A 14,875-nucleotide genomic window follows, 5' to 3' on the forward strand; every position below is an offset into this window, starting at 1 on the left:
GTGATTAATAAGTTTTCGTACCATTTTTACGCTTAACAATTACTGAAATATTAGTTACTTTTTATCAAGAAACTATTACACTAAATATTCCTAAGTTATTTCCCTGAAATATATCTGTAATGCCTACTACGAGGTAATATTAAGCCGGAAAGGTTAACAATAAATAAAGATTCCCATAAAGAAAAACACAGAAAATATCTCAGAATGGCCAGCCTATATTACACTCGACTGCATTGGGCTAGTTGAACAGTGATCAAAGTAGAAGTTTTCAGCTCCAGATGACCAGATGATTAAATCGAGCATACCTTTTGACTTAGAAGCAAAAGTCTGCATTATCTGTTTAGTTAACTCAAAGTTTATAACTTGCATAGACAGGCTTCTCAGCCTATTCTGAGTCTAATTTCATAATTATAATCAACTAGGTTTTGGCACGCTTCGCCCGCGTTGGGATGAAAAGTATCATATCACCAAAAATCAGCGCATACTCTGTCTGTATACCAAATTTCATCAAAATCCGTTCAGTAGTTTCAGTGATGGACAATCTTTCAAACATTCAAACATCCAAACAAACTTTTCAAGTTTATTATACTAGTGTGACAATATTCCAAGACACGTTAAATAAAATAAAAATCCACTTCTACTGAGCTATTGTCACACCATTTTTTTCATAATTCATAATGAAGAGCATTTTGGGGTCCAAACAAACAATAAGGGTCATTCATGTGAACAGTTTTAATTACAAGGAGATTTGGCGGACCTTTGTGAAACCAAGGAGGTTCGGACGAGGAGAAAGAGGACTCTTTTCCTCCCTTTCATTCGATCCTTCAATGAGGGGATTGTAACTTTCGTTGCTCGATTTCAATTTCCTTATGACATTCCTAGTAGCTATTTATGTCAGTCTCGTGTCATGTTGAAGGTACATTTTATTGGTATTTAGATTTATTTTTTATTTATTTTTTTGCGTTTGATTTATTTATTTTGTTTACTAATCGGAAAGTATAACTTTCGTGGGTTTAGTGGGTGTGTATGCAATTCTTGTGTTAAGCAAGGTATTATAAGAAACTACATTTAATTTGCTCGGTATAAACATAGACACATCTCCCCATCTCAATTGGAAAAAGAATATAGGTGTTATTAGACTTTCAATTTGCAATCACAGTCTGGATAATTTAGTCTTGATCTTTAGCGGTTAACTCGTCGTAGTTACATACTTTTATTTGTGAAATACACAGGCTTATATCGTGTTATGTTATATAAACAACTTATAAATCTTATATCAGCGTCACTTCTCAATATAAAGCCAAAAACACAATAGCGTATATCTGCTAGAATAATACTCGACTCGTGTAAAACCTTAGCTTTATAATGCCCAGAGGCGAACTAGCCATGGCAGCCTATGCGGTCTAATGGCACGAACTTGGGAGTTTTAATTATTATCTGAAGGAGAAGAGGACATTTTCAGCTAACTAACTAAAACAACATGTAACATAATTATGTTACGACACAACTATAACCTAGGAAAAACCTATAAACTAGAAAAAAGAACAAAACTCAAGATTCTATATTATTTCGAGTTCACACAATTAATTTACACAACCTAAGACCTTGAGACTATGAGATATTTTATTTTTAAATAGGACAAGCCTGCCATATTCTTCCAAACCACTTCAACTCCTGTAACCCAGAATCTACAGTAGAGACTATCAGATTGTAAAAAGAGTAATTTTTCAAACAGAAAATACAGAAAATTCGAACTTTCCCTCTCTCTACTACGGCCCGTTATAACCCAAATTCGGCCCTGACAACCCCAACAATGTGTTATCTAACAGTGTAACGCTGGCTTATTATCACCGCAAATAATCCTGCGCCAGCCAGCCTGAGTATTGGATGAAAGGAAATGTCTGACAATGGAACTTAGTCTAACTGGGAAGAAAGGTGTCTATTGTGAAAAGTTCTAATAAAAAGTTTTAAAGAAAACTAGAGGTGTGACAAGGATTAGTTTTGGACGTTGATTAAATTTTTTTCGTTTCTGTGGAACTGGCTGTATACGTTACATAAAGACTTTTTCTGTGGAAGTTTGTTGACTTTTCCCTTATTGTAATGTTTATCTACTTTTATTTTAATGTTCAGACACGCCTTTTATTATCGCCGAAGGGGTAAGCAGAAGTGTCCATTATGACACGTAATGCCACTATGCAATGTACACCCACTTTTCACAATTTATATTGTAAGTCCCATGTAATAGGTGGTGAGTCTATTTAATATTCAGTCTTTATTATTAATATTTCTTGAACCTTTTATGTTTCTCCCATCTTAGTGGGGTTCTAAAATAGCACGAGCCAAAGTTGAGTAAAAGAAATATATTTTCTTTAAGTATTTAAGAATTATCGAGTTAGACGACAAGTAGTCAAGATTACTGCTTATTATTATTATTCAATCCTTTAAAGCTACGCCAAAAAAAAACTAATAAAAATCAAGGTCTTGAAATAACACTGCAGAAACATTAAGGCATAAAATAAATTAGCAAAATCGCCACTGGACGAATACGAACTAAAATTATTATGTGGTTGTGCCAAAACTTAAGATTGCTTCTTACTTCTTTTTATAAAAAAAAAGTTTATAGTCTTTGTAACTGTACACTGTTGGCACTGAATCGTTTTGTATATCGATTTGTTCTATTTTATTTTACAAATATTCGTTGCACTAATTGCACACTAACTACTATTAAAATTATTTACTTTGTAAAATGTTTACTATTTATTTTAATTCCACAAAAACAATATTCAATAAAAGTCCACCGAAATACAATTCGCAAAACCAACTCCAACTACTAGAAACAAGTTCTACCTCGAAATATGAAGTACATTTTATCTTTCTACCCAAGCCCCATACAATCCCGATGCCCCTTTACAAAGGGCGCACAAATCTTTTGACGGCACTTAAATATTCCGTCTATACAAAACACGTATCGCGGACTATCGGAAAGGGGAAAAAACTGACTTCCAATCTATTCCCCGGGTTTTACAACCTTGTCCAGGGGGTTTGGGACCATTTTCCGATCCTCCTGTGACACCTAACTTCAGGATAGACGCGGTTTTATTGGCCTGTGGACGTGCTGTAGACCTTTATTTAAGGATTTTGCTGCAAAATCCGCGCGGATTTTTGTCGTTTTTTCGGTTTGTAGCGGGGCTTTGTAGATGGTTTGAGTTTGAAGTTTTATTAATATGGGAGTAGAAATCATAAATGGTTCTGATACAAAATACAAATTAAGTAAAAATGGGTTGTGCTCATGACTGATCTAGCTAATATAATAAAAATGTTATTGCAGTTCTGTGTTACGGCACACCATTTGTGTTATATTTTCGCTGATCAAAAAGAACCTCTTTGTATTTTTTAGTCAAGAAATAACAAGTGAAGTGAACAAATTACCTATAAATAATATATATACTTAATGTGGTCAATACGGTCATCTTATGACACAAACTTTGAAATCTTTATTTAATAAAATAACATCTTAATTGCAAAGGTATACTTTATGAAACCCCTACTGTCTTCAGTAACCCCGTACTTAACTAAATGGGGCGCAAACTCCGTGGACTTTGCAATATTTGAAACACTTCTATTAAAACGATGGTGTTTTAAGTTTTGATTAAATTAAAAGCGGAGTTTATTCTTAATTAATTTGTTAAGTTCTAAACGACTTTATTACTTAATTGAAAGTTCATTAACACTGTGAATGTAAGGCGAGAATTGTAATAAAAGAACTCGAGTAACTTCTGTCTCTTTGTATCCGAAATTTCTTCTAATTATGACGTCTTAATTAAAATGTACCTGTGCGAAGATTTTCGTCACATCCCCTTTTGTTTCTGTTCTATTCGTTTTTTTTTCAGTCTTTGTGTGCAATATAATACACAAAAACGTCATGCGGGTTTGTCCACAAAAGATATTTTTGTCCACAGAATTTTCAATGTGTTTTTTTTCTGAAAACTGTTTTGTTTAGCCACTTCGTTGTTATAACAAGAATGCATACGATTTAGTAAAAGAGAAATTTAGGGTTTTCCCTGAACTCTCAATAATAAGTAAACGCATTATCATTAGTACTCATAATCGACGAGTGTTTTAAATCACAACCGTTGTTTCGGCCCGATTACTGTGGTTATCACAAAACAAACTTACCGACACAGTCTGTCTATCAACGTAACAGTAACTACTCATTCTGATTGGCCATGAACGTTGCAAGAAGTCAAGTATAGCTTTATCAGAAGCTATATCACAATGAATCCCAATTTTGACCAACAATTCTAATAAATAAGTAGATGACTAATTTGTGTCCGTCTTGTAGTTTATTCTAAAAATTAGACACATATTTTTTATTTTCTTACGGAAGCAAATACTGTCGTAGATTATATTGATTTAAAATATCGCGTAACGTCATTAGGTACGTTTTATACATAAAAATAACGTATTTGCTTCCACTCGTAATCTTTGATTCGTTTCATCTAAGTATTGAAAAAATAAAAAATACGTGTATAAAATTTTTCCGTTACCTAACTGACGGACTAAATAGATTTTTAACTTTCATACCCCGTCATCATCCCTATTGTATAGTAGGTAGGTATATTTCGTCATAACAAGCAATAGTTCAGATTAGAACCAGTCATGTAAACACAAAGCTGCACAACACACAAATCAATATGTCTAAGTTTAGACACAGTTCGATATGATTGAAGATATTAAAATTGCCTATATAGTTAGATAGTGCTTCAATTACCTTTGTGAATCGAAAGTAGTTTAGTTTGATGTTTTGGTAACATAAAATAGTTTTTAAAGACGTGGTCTTGCGAACACGTATTTTTAATGATACCCGCTTGCAGATCTTTGAACGAATATTTAAAGTAATATTTAAACTAACACAATGTTTTTTCAGGCCTGTTAAGATAATGCCAGATCCTGACTCACTCGCTAAATCATACCTAGATCGCGGTCACAATCTGTCTGTAAAGTGTCAAGCCAAACACCGAAAACCACGTAAATACGAAACACATAAACCTTTATCTACAGTGTACAAATGTACAGTATAACCAAATGACGTCACAACTTTAATTCTAGTACTTACCACCAGAGGGCAGTTGGAGTAGAGCGTATCATACGACTCTGCTTTGGAGACAATGTTGCGAAGCTTGCAGGGTTTCTTCAAAGCCGGTGGTAACAATGGCACCCCTATTCTTCCAGCCGGGGTGGCGATAGCATTCCCAGCACTCCCTCCACCAGCTCCCACGTGATTGGCACTCGTTTTTGTCTCTTTCTCTTTCACTGCCTTACTATTTTGTGACAAGTTGTTCTTGAAGTTACCGAGCTGCTCAAACATGCTCGTTAGATGCTGGGACATCATGTTTGATTCGTCGGCTGGTCTTTTCTGTAAGGTGTTTAGGTTATGTTTATTTGGTTGCACATTTTAGTGTAATTATTGTTTTTATTTAGGTACTTTTATATTGATTGTGAATGAAAATTCATCTTTTCAAGTTAAGAGTTATAAAGTCAAATGATAACATTGTTTATTTAATGTTGAATTAAAATTATTACGATCTCTCTCTCTCTCTCATAGATCAATATCATATTATCTCTTATAATATAAAGTGAATTTATGTTCGTTAGTCTCGCCAAAACTCGAAAAAGGCTAACCGCTATGGCTAATTTTGGTCTTTTAGTGAGAAAAATATGTTGGAGGCGGCACGAAGTTTGCCGGTTAGCTAGTTAGCAATATTTTGATTACAAAATATTATTATGTTTACATGTGTTGTATGTGCCTAAATCGCTAAATAAATTTTGGTACAATTCTTTGAAGTAACAAACAAATAGATACATGAAATCAAAGCAGCCTCCCTATACCTAACAAATGAATATCCATGTATCTGACATAAGCACAGCAGCTATAATTACTAATGCCATGCACATATTTCACGATACACTCGTAACTTTCCTAAATAAGCTCTCGGCGTTCGCGGCGTGTTCGAACGGGGTCGACGTGTAGAACAATGACGTCACGAGTGCGATACTGTCACTTAGATTCCGGAGCCAGCTCCCTAAGGCAACTTGTCTTTGGCTCCTACCTATACATTTGTGGTTCTCTAATGACGTATGCTACTAGTGTTGGTGTAAGATTATTACTGGAGGTTGTAAGATTAGACTTAGACTCTTTAAACCCTAAGGTTGACTGGTAGAGAATGCCATATGGCATTAAGTTCGCCTTATGTACCATTGTTTAATTCTATTGTGTACATTAAAGATTAAATAAATAAATAAATTATTAGTTTATTATGTTGTTTTCTTTTTACTACATTAATGAAAATAAGAATGTATTACTTAACTTCTGGAAGTCTGTATTGCCTCTAGGCCTAAGTCACTGACTTTGAACTGAAATAAATATTGGAATAAATGATTTTACTTTGAGTTTGACTGAGATCCCTTAAAATAAATTGAACCAAAAACACGCAGTAAATGCAGCTTTTCGCAAAACTACACAACTCTTTATTTATTCAACTCAAGATTCAAAATTAGGACTACCATAAAGGTAAACTAAGATAGTTCTTTCGTTTAACATTATGTAAACAGAACGATAACTCTGAACTTCATCTCCCTACTTCTATATTCCGTAGTTAATTAAACAAACTTGTATGAAACGGCATTAAACCGGTGTAACAGAGTGTTACGATATTTTAATGTTCAACTTCGTTACTTGGCTGAGCTGAACAACTTATGAATCAACAAGTCAAGTCTTCAAGTTCTTGCACTTAGTACTAAGTTTACCCAAGTACTAGGATATTTAGTTACAGTATTCAATGTTTAGCGAAATTCTCACTGAGACTGTTTCATGTTGAACTAAACATTTGAATGCAAATGAAAGACAAATCGGCTATTACATTTCTTGCTTTTTTTTAAGGGGGACAATCATCCACTGACTTCTTACGCCCTGGGCGAGGCGAGAAGGAGTGTCAGACTCTTACTGACTAAAAACCACCCCGTTCCTACTCCTGTTTGTCGAGCCGGAGCCCCGGTAAACCCGCTAGGTAGTCCGCAGCTCCGGAATACATTTCTTGCTACCAACAAAACATCTTCATAATCGTCGAAAAAAAAAGTAAACTGACTTCCCCTACCCAACGATTTCATTTTAAACCCCTTACAAAAGGAAATTGTGAAAAAAAAAAACAAATAAAACATTAATAAATTCAAGCCAATGTTTTCGGAGGCAGCAGACTCTCGTCCGTCGGTCGGACAAAACAATGAGGTTTGTCATTATAATGGAGGCTCAAAAAGTTACGTCAAAGAGCCGGCGCCGATGGAGAAGTTGTGTTATCTTGTCCAAGTTTCATCGAATCAGTTATCTCTGCTATGTATTGATGGTATTTAGTGTTCTCGCTAAAGGGTTATTATACTGAGCGCGATTATTGGCGGCCTTGAGCTCGTTAATATGATGTAGTGCTTATTTTTCCTTATGAAAAATTATAGCAATAAAACTGCATTCGGTTTGTTACTTAGGCTTGCTATTACTTATATTGGGTCTAACAATCACCCTTGACGAAACATGTTTGTGCCTTTTTTTGAGGGGGATTTAATCATTCAATGACTTCTCCCTCCTTGGGTGAGGTAAGAGAAATTGTCAGACTTTTACTGAATAAAAACCACTCCGTTCTTACTCCTGCTCCGGCCGGAGCCTCGGTAACCCGCTAAGCAGTCCGCAGCCAGTTATCAGTTCACCTCTAGCGCACTATTCAAAGGACATTATGATTTTATTTTTGTATGTATGTATGAGTGAACATTTCATACATTTTAAGACAAATTCTTCCTATTCAAGAGATCATTGACATATTAATGTACGCAAATAGCCATTTTAATTTTGACTTTTCAATTTAAACCTAGACTTTAAACAAGAATTTCGAAATCAAAAAGTTCAATAAAAATCTGTCCTACACAGAACTTTACGCGTTATTTCCCGATTTCTACCAGACGCCAATCGAGACAGTAATTCCGATACGGTATAAAAAACAATATTCGGTTGACCCATGACAGTTTTCGCGTCACCGATCAAAAAGGACACAAATAACAAGAATTTTCTATCGTACATATTATGTACAGGCCAGCAAATCAAACTACCCCAGCCTGACAAATATCTCCAACAGATTTACGACTGTATTTGCTAGATGTTAAAGTTGAAAGTTAAATAAAGTAAGGGGTAGCTTCATGTGCGTGGGTTTGTACAAAGCAAAGAATTTTCTGATAACGTCACTCGGTCCCGATGTAAAAAGTCTTGCGAAAATACGAACTGGTACAAAATTGAGATTAATGTTTGCTGCTTTTACTAATTCGTCCAGTTTAAGGGGTAGTTAATTTATATTACTCGAGATGAAATTAAAATTACGAGTGAATGAAGTACACACTTCATTATAAGTGGGTTAAAATTTTGGGCTGCCCTTTTAATATAAGTTTTTCATTATTTTCTGTTTTTTGGTTATAATTCTTTTGCCTACCACTTTGGGAAACTTACGTAGGTAATGTTAGGTTATCAGGTAATTTAACATATTTAACATAATGTCACGGCATATTTATTTTTTTACCTGGCCCGAAAATCATTATAAGTATGTAGTAGTATTACAAAAAGCTGAATAGTTTGTTTGTTTGAATGTATCACCGGCACTGGTAGTCCGATTCGAATAATATTTTTTTTATAGATTAGGTTAGGTTATAAAACATCACGATCAATAACCGTGCGAAAGTGAAACCGCGCGGCAGTGGCAGTACCTAGTTACGAATAAAATCTCTTCCTGATAACTTAGTCATTGAACTATCAATACATTATCAAACGCCAATAACTCCATGATTTATGAAAACAGTTCTATAATATGAAGGAAACTATGATAAAATCAAACAAGTACGTGAGGTTTATCGGCTGGAAATCTTCAACTGTAATTCAAGTAGTAATAAAATGTATGAGAATGCTTATCAGAAAGTTATATTATTGTTTTATTATTTCGAAAAGCAAATACTATAATAGAACCCTTAGTATAAGTTTGCTCTACGTTAAACGAGATCGAAACGGGAGCGCGTTCGGCGTTCTCATTGGTTGGTTCTTTCACGTGGGCCATCAGAGCGCCGAACGAGTGGTTCAACAAACTAACTTGTACTAAGGCTACTACAGTTCATGTTATCGATTTCTGCTACCCTATTCTGTAACTATCAATTCGACCTTTCAATTTGAGCTCAGCAGTCGCAACCCATCACAGACCGCCTTCAAGTTGGTCGTCGATTATTTCGAACCAATGATATGGTACAGAATAGTTGCGATCTAGTTGACTTGTTTCATTATAGCTTACAGAATAGTTGTACTAGCTAAATGTTTTCATTTTAGCTTCATTATATCACTAAATAACCTAGTCTAGTCTAGACTAATAAATAATAGCCATTTTGTCTTGCTATAAATCAAAACCAACCCATACACATCTAAACTAATTAATAAAATTGTTACAGTGTGTGTTTGTAATATTGAAATAACCACTGTTTCATGCATATGAATATGATAATTGCGCTTAAACATACATATAGGTCAAATTGAGAAACTACTTTTTTTGAAGTCGGTTAAAAATATATGGTCCACAAGTACTTCTTTCTAGTTATGTGATTTGCGTGATTTGATGATTTCTAAAATCTTAGAAAAAATATATTTGTGTTTTTCGTCAAAAATATTCGCAACTTTACAAACGACGTCTAACATTTTCATAATGTAAATGTAGGGGAAAAACAACTTTAATGACATTAAAATTCTTACATTTAATGTTAAAACTTGCAAAGGTTATAATAACCAGAGTACTACATGAATACATAATATCTGGTTGCGTAAAGTAAGATCATGAATATGTTACTATGTACGTGTTTTGCTTGTAAAACAGAAAAAATAAAAATAAACATGAATATTCCAACTTTAGTGTGATACATGTGGAACATTCGACACGTAAACTTTCACTCATTAAAGTATATAGTATCAAGGCTATGAAAGATGAGAATAGGGATGGTGACGGGGTATGAAAATTAAAAATCTATTATTATAGTCCGTCTGTTAGGTTTTGAAAAAATATTAGACACGTATTTTTTTTCGTCACAAAAGATAATTAAACTTACATAAAACGAATCAAAGTTTAAGCAAATACGTAATTTTCACGTATAAAACGCACATAGAAGTGATGTCGCGCGATATTTCAAATCAATATATCTTCGAAAGTTTCTGTTTCTGGAAAAAAATAAAAAATACGTGTCTGATGTTTTAAAATAATCTACAAGACGGACATTAAAATAAAAATTAGTCATCTACCCTATTGCTTGAATAAGTTGAAAAATTGAATGAAAACAAGCTTGTGATCGAACAAACTATACAGGACCGCAGAAAGAAATTAAATTAAGATAACAAAAATTGTGTACGGTAGTTTAGTTTTTTACCTGCTTCACACAAGGAGGTTTCAGTTTTACCTGTATGTACTTATGTATGTTTGTGCGCGATTATCTCGCGTGTGGCTGAACCAATTTTGGTGTGGTTTTCAGCATAGTATTTTTTAGACTTAGGACAAAGTTTCTCTATTTTAATACCAGCGGTAGAATTTTGACATAAGCTCCATACAAAATGTGTTAAAATACCTTTTCAGACTTAGGAGAATGCGCCGTAAATGACTAAAAACAAAAAGAGGCGGATAGAGCTGAAACATTTAAAAAAAATTATAATAATTTTAAAACTGCTGAGATGACTTTACTATAATAAACATAAATTCTATAAATTAATAGAAAATCTATTTTATTACGCTTATTTGATCAACACACAATTGTCATACCAATTCTTAAAATATACTATTTTCATAACTTATACTACAAAATCCTACGTCCTACAAATTAGAGAAATGAAATAAACTCACATTCTTATATAACATCACTAAACAACATACAAACATAAATACACTTCACGGAAACCGATCACAAACTTCCAAATTACATGTCAAAGATGATGAATCATGCGCACAAGTTAATTATGTCCTGAAAAAAATATAAAAAGGGGAGGTTTTCCCTAATTCTCACATATCTTACTCAATTTCTGTGACCGAGTCTTATCCAGTCGTAATATAACTGGTGTGAAGTGGGTGTTACATTGTACATGTGGACCTCTGCTTACCCTTCCGGGGACTTAACACCGTAATGTTATGTTATGCTAGAATCAAACACCGGTCAAGTGCGAGTCAGACTCGCGGACAAGTGTTCCCTTTGACACTTTAAAGTTTAAGGTTTAGTATGTTACGCGAAAGGTTTACTAAATCGAAAAAGGGCACGCAACCCTTGTATTTGTAAAAATTGTTCATATCTAATGATACGCCACGCTACGAAGTTACTATGAAAAATTATCATGATTTTAGTTATAAGAGCAGCTCATCCTACAAAAATATATTTTTGCAGTTTTTTATCACCTTGTCGGCGTGATTATCCTAAACACTCATGTCAAATTACAACTTTTTAGTACCTACTAATATTTTTTGAGCTTAACTGCGACCGGATAGATCAGACAGTCAGTCAGACAGTTATACTGACAATCAAACAGTCAGACAAAAGACAGACAGACAGTCAGTCAAAACTATATTAAGACTCCTTGTTGTTGGATCGGAACCCCGAAAAAGGGGTCGTTGAAATAAATATAAGGCATATTTTAGAAGCACGTGTGTCTGGTAAAGCCCGTCTACACAAGAGGATAATAAACGACCGCTGGATCATTGGGATTGGTACGTGCGCACTGTAAGGTTACAATACACATCAAGTTAGGATAACCAGTTTATCATGGTCTCGCTTTGTATCAACTTCCCGCACAGGTCAGGTCAGCTTATACTGGTTATGTATAGCTTGATGAGTGACCGTGTATACAAAGTGTGTTCCAATGTAAAAGAGATATAAACATGGTGATAGCCTCAGTTAGTACTGGAAGTGTTATTTATTTTATTTTCTGTCGGTTTCTGTAGTCTCTAGGTAACCTTTATACACTGGTTAGGTTTGAAATTGTAGCTAAGTTAGTAACTAAGTGTTAGCTACGGTAAATAAAGGTACTGGAAATTTCCTCAAGAATCAAGCTATCCGCGTTTTGAAACTACACAAAAATCCGTATAGTAGTTTTTGAGTCCATAACAGACAAACAAAGACTCCAAGAGACATTAGAAAATTATTGTAATGTGGCGTAAATAAACAGTAAGTATTTTAGACGTTCAAAATTTTTACATACCTAACGTTTTACAAAAAATATCTCAAACAGTATTTTACAACGGTAAATAACGCTTAAGCATGACCATAAAAATTTAAGGCAATTTGTTAAAGAACGGATGTTTTATATTATAATTCCGTAAGTCTTACATGACAAAATATCTGCTGAACTTTATAGCCCGGTATAAATGTTTTACAACCAATCTGTACACATAAAATGGCATTCAGTATGATGAATTTTTAGAAAAACGGCGATACGAGATGCTTTGAAAACATATTCGATTAAAGTGTGATTTTTATTCAAGCCATGTAGTAACGCTGAGTAGGATACCGGAGTGATAACACGGTGTCGCAGAAAATCGACGTGAAACAACGGTTTTGCATTGTGATTCGTTATGTGAGTAAAGTTACTGGAGGCCCCACAATAAAGGAGAAAATCCTAGTGTCTGTAAAAAAAACTGAGATCAACAACTCGCCTCGTGAGAATTTAGGTATCTTGTCGCGGGCTATAAATGATACTTGCTTTTATTCTTAAAACGGCCATTTGATAGGCACACAAACGTTAACTGAAATATCTAATATAACATTTCACGTTATGTATACCATGTAAGAAACCAACATATTGCCACAAACCGATCACAATTCCAGACACACTGCAGAGATACTAGACAAATATACTCACATAACTAAGATTAACAACCGTTTTGCCACTAACTTAATACCGCTAACATACCAAGGAGGTCAAACGTTAACAACATTAATATCTTAGCCAGAATTCACGCAAGATAATCTCCATTAGGCGAGCCTGAACTTTGTACTGCAATATAGGATCTCAGCCTGCGGCTACCGAGCGAACTAATCAACCGTGCATCGCGTTAACCAAGTTTGCGTTGAATATTAAATACAAGGTACCTCTCCCTTGACAATGACTTCTGAAACACAACACTCAGGTTTCTTTAGAGAATTGCTGCATTAATAATTTTGGCAAGGCAAATATTATATACGGTGCTGTGTTTCTCGATTCTGTTTTAGGTGAGCTACAGACGTGTGGCGATTTGTGGCTGTGTTGTATTGACAGGCTCAATTTGTGATTGGCTTTATATTGAACTATATAGTTGTTGCCCGCGACTTCGTCTGCGTAGAATAATGACTTCTGACAGAATTTAGGATTTTTATTTTTTATATAATTATGATATTTTTTTCTAAAATATTATAGCCTAAGTTCCGTCAAAATCGGTCCAGTCATTTCAAAAATTTGCTGTTAATTTAGATACAGAAACAGATAGATAGACAAAAATTGTAAAATACGTTATTTTGTTCTATGTATCGTATGTATGTATCCATAATTATGAATGAAGTAAAAAGCGGTTATTTCAATATTACAAACAGACACTCTTTCATCTTTCAATTTTATTTATTACTCTAGATGCGTATGGCTTGGTTTTGATTTATAGCAAGACAAAGTGACTCTTTATTGATGATAGACTGACTGACAGATAATATTAATCGAAACGATTAGTTGTAGGATGTTTAAAGTTAGCTTTAGAAACGATGGTTCGTAAAATAATGAACAAGAACTGTCTACTTTTTCTGTGGGATCTGGACAAAAAAATCTTTAGAAAGTTTCCTTCTCTAATTACTCGTATGCTTTTCTTTAATTCTTGCACAAATTAAATCGTTAAACTCATTATTTATTTCTTAATATTAAAATTTCTCCGTTTGTAAAATGCCTTAAGAGTCATTAACTCGTACCGCAGAACTGGAATTGCTTTTTCATTGACAAAATATTTCGACGGAAGATATTTTATATGTAAACTGTATCTGGTTTATTACAAGCCATGAATTTGTTGATATTTTACAATACATATCATCACGCTCTTTATTCCCTGATGAGGTTTATACCATTTTTCATATTTTGCATTTAATGTTTCAAACCCCATGGGACTCGTTTTGTTAATAGGGAAATCCATTTAACATACACCAAAATACAATTTCCCAGTTATGTTATGAATGCCATGTAGATAATAGACCCTTTTACCATATTGAAACCAATATCTAACTGCTTACGCGTTCGTTATGGAAAATTGCAATATTTTCAATAATCAATCACTGAATTACCTTTCTTTGTTTTATTATAAAATTAACTACCTTATACCAGCGGTTTCGCTCGCGTTTCCCGTGGGACAAAAAGTATTCTATCACCCAAGTTAGCTTTTATAGTCTGTATACCAAATTTCATCAAAATCCGTTCAATAGTTTCAGCGTGATTGACCAATTAACATCCAAACAAAAAAAAACTTTCACATTTATAATATCAGTATGATACACAACGATACAAATCAATAAGCGAAATGCCTTAGTCTTAGAACTATTTTAATAGATTTTAGAAGCTACAAACTACCCGTCAATTTCCATATGGCCGTGAACGATCGATCTGAACCTATTTACCCATGAAACCCATGCGACTTTACCTACGTACCTACGTACGTACCTAATATTAGGTTCACACATATAAATAGTACCAGGTTTCTAGGTCATTGGCTTCTATCGTCGCAATAACCCACTTCAGTCCACTCCTATAACTGTCAGGAGCTTACTTTAT

At 34.1% G+C, this 14,875-nt stretch overlaps 1 protein-coding gene across 1 annotated transcript in view; it reads right to left on the bottom strand.

Moving 5' to 3' along the window:
* LOC118266983 (nitric oxide synthase-like protein) overlaps positions 1-14,875 on the bottom strand; it is a 127,714-nt gene that overhangs the window by 104,472 nt on the left and 8,367 nt on the right. Inside the window, exon 2 of the mRNA XM_050702904.1 lies at positions 5,117-5,416. Within this exon, the coding sequence (XP_050558861.1) occupies positions 5,117-5,392 (276 nt within the window). The 5' untranslated portion in view covers positions 5,393-5,416. The remainder of the gene's footprint in view (positions 1-5,116; positions 5,417-14,875) is intronic.

This window comes from Spodoptera frugiperda, chromosome 23 (genome assembly GCF_023101765.2).
Source record: "Spodoptera frugiperda isolate SF20-4 chromosome 23, AGI-APGP_CSIRO_Sfru_2.0, whole genome shotgun sequence".
Taxonomy (NCBI): Eukaryota; Metazoa; Arthropoda; class Insecta; order Lepidoptera; family Noctuidae; genus Spodoptera; species Spodoptera frugiperda.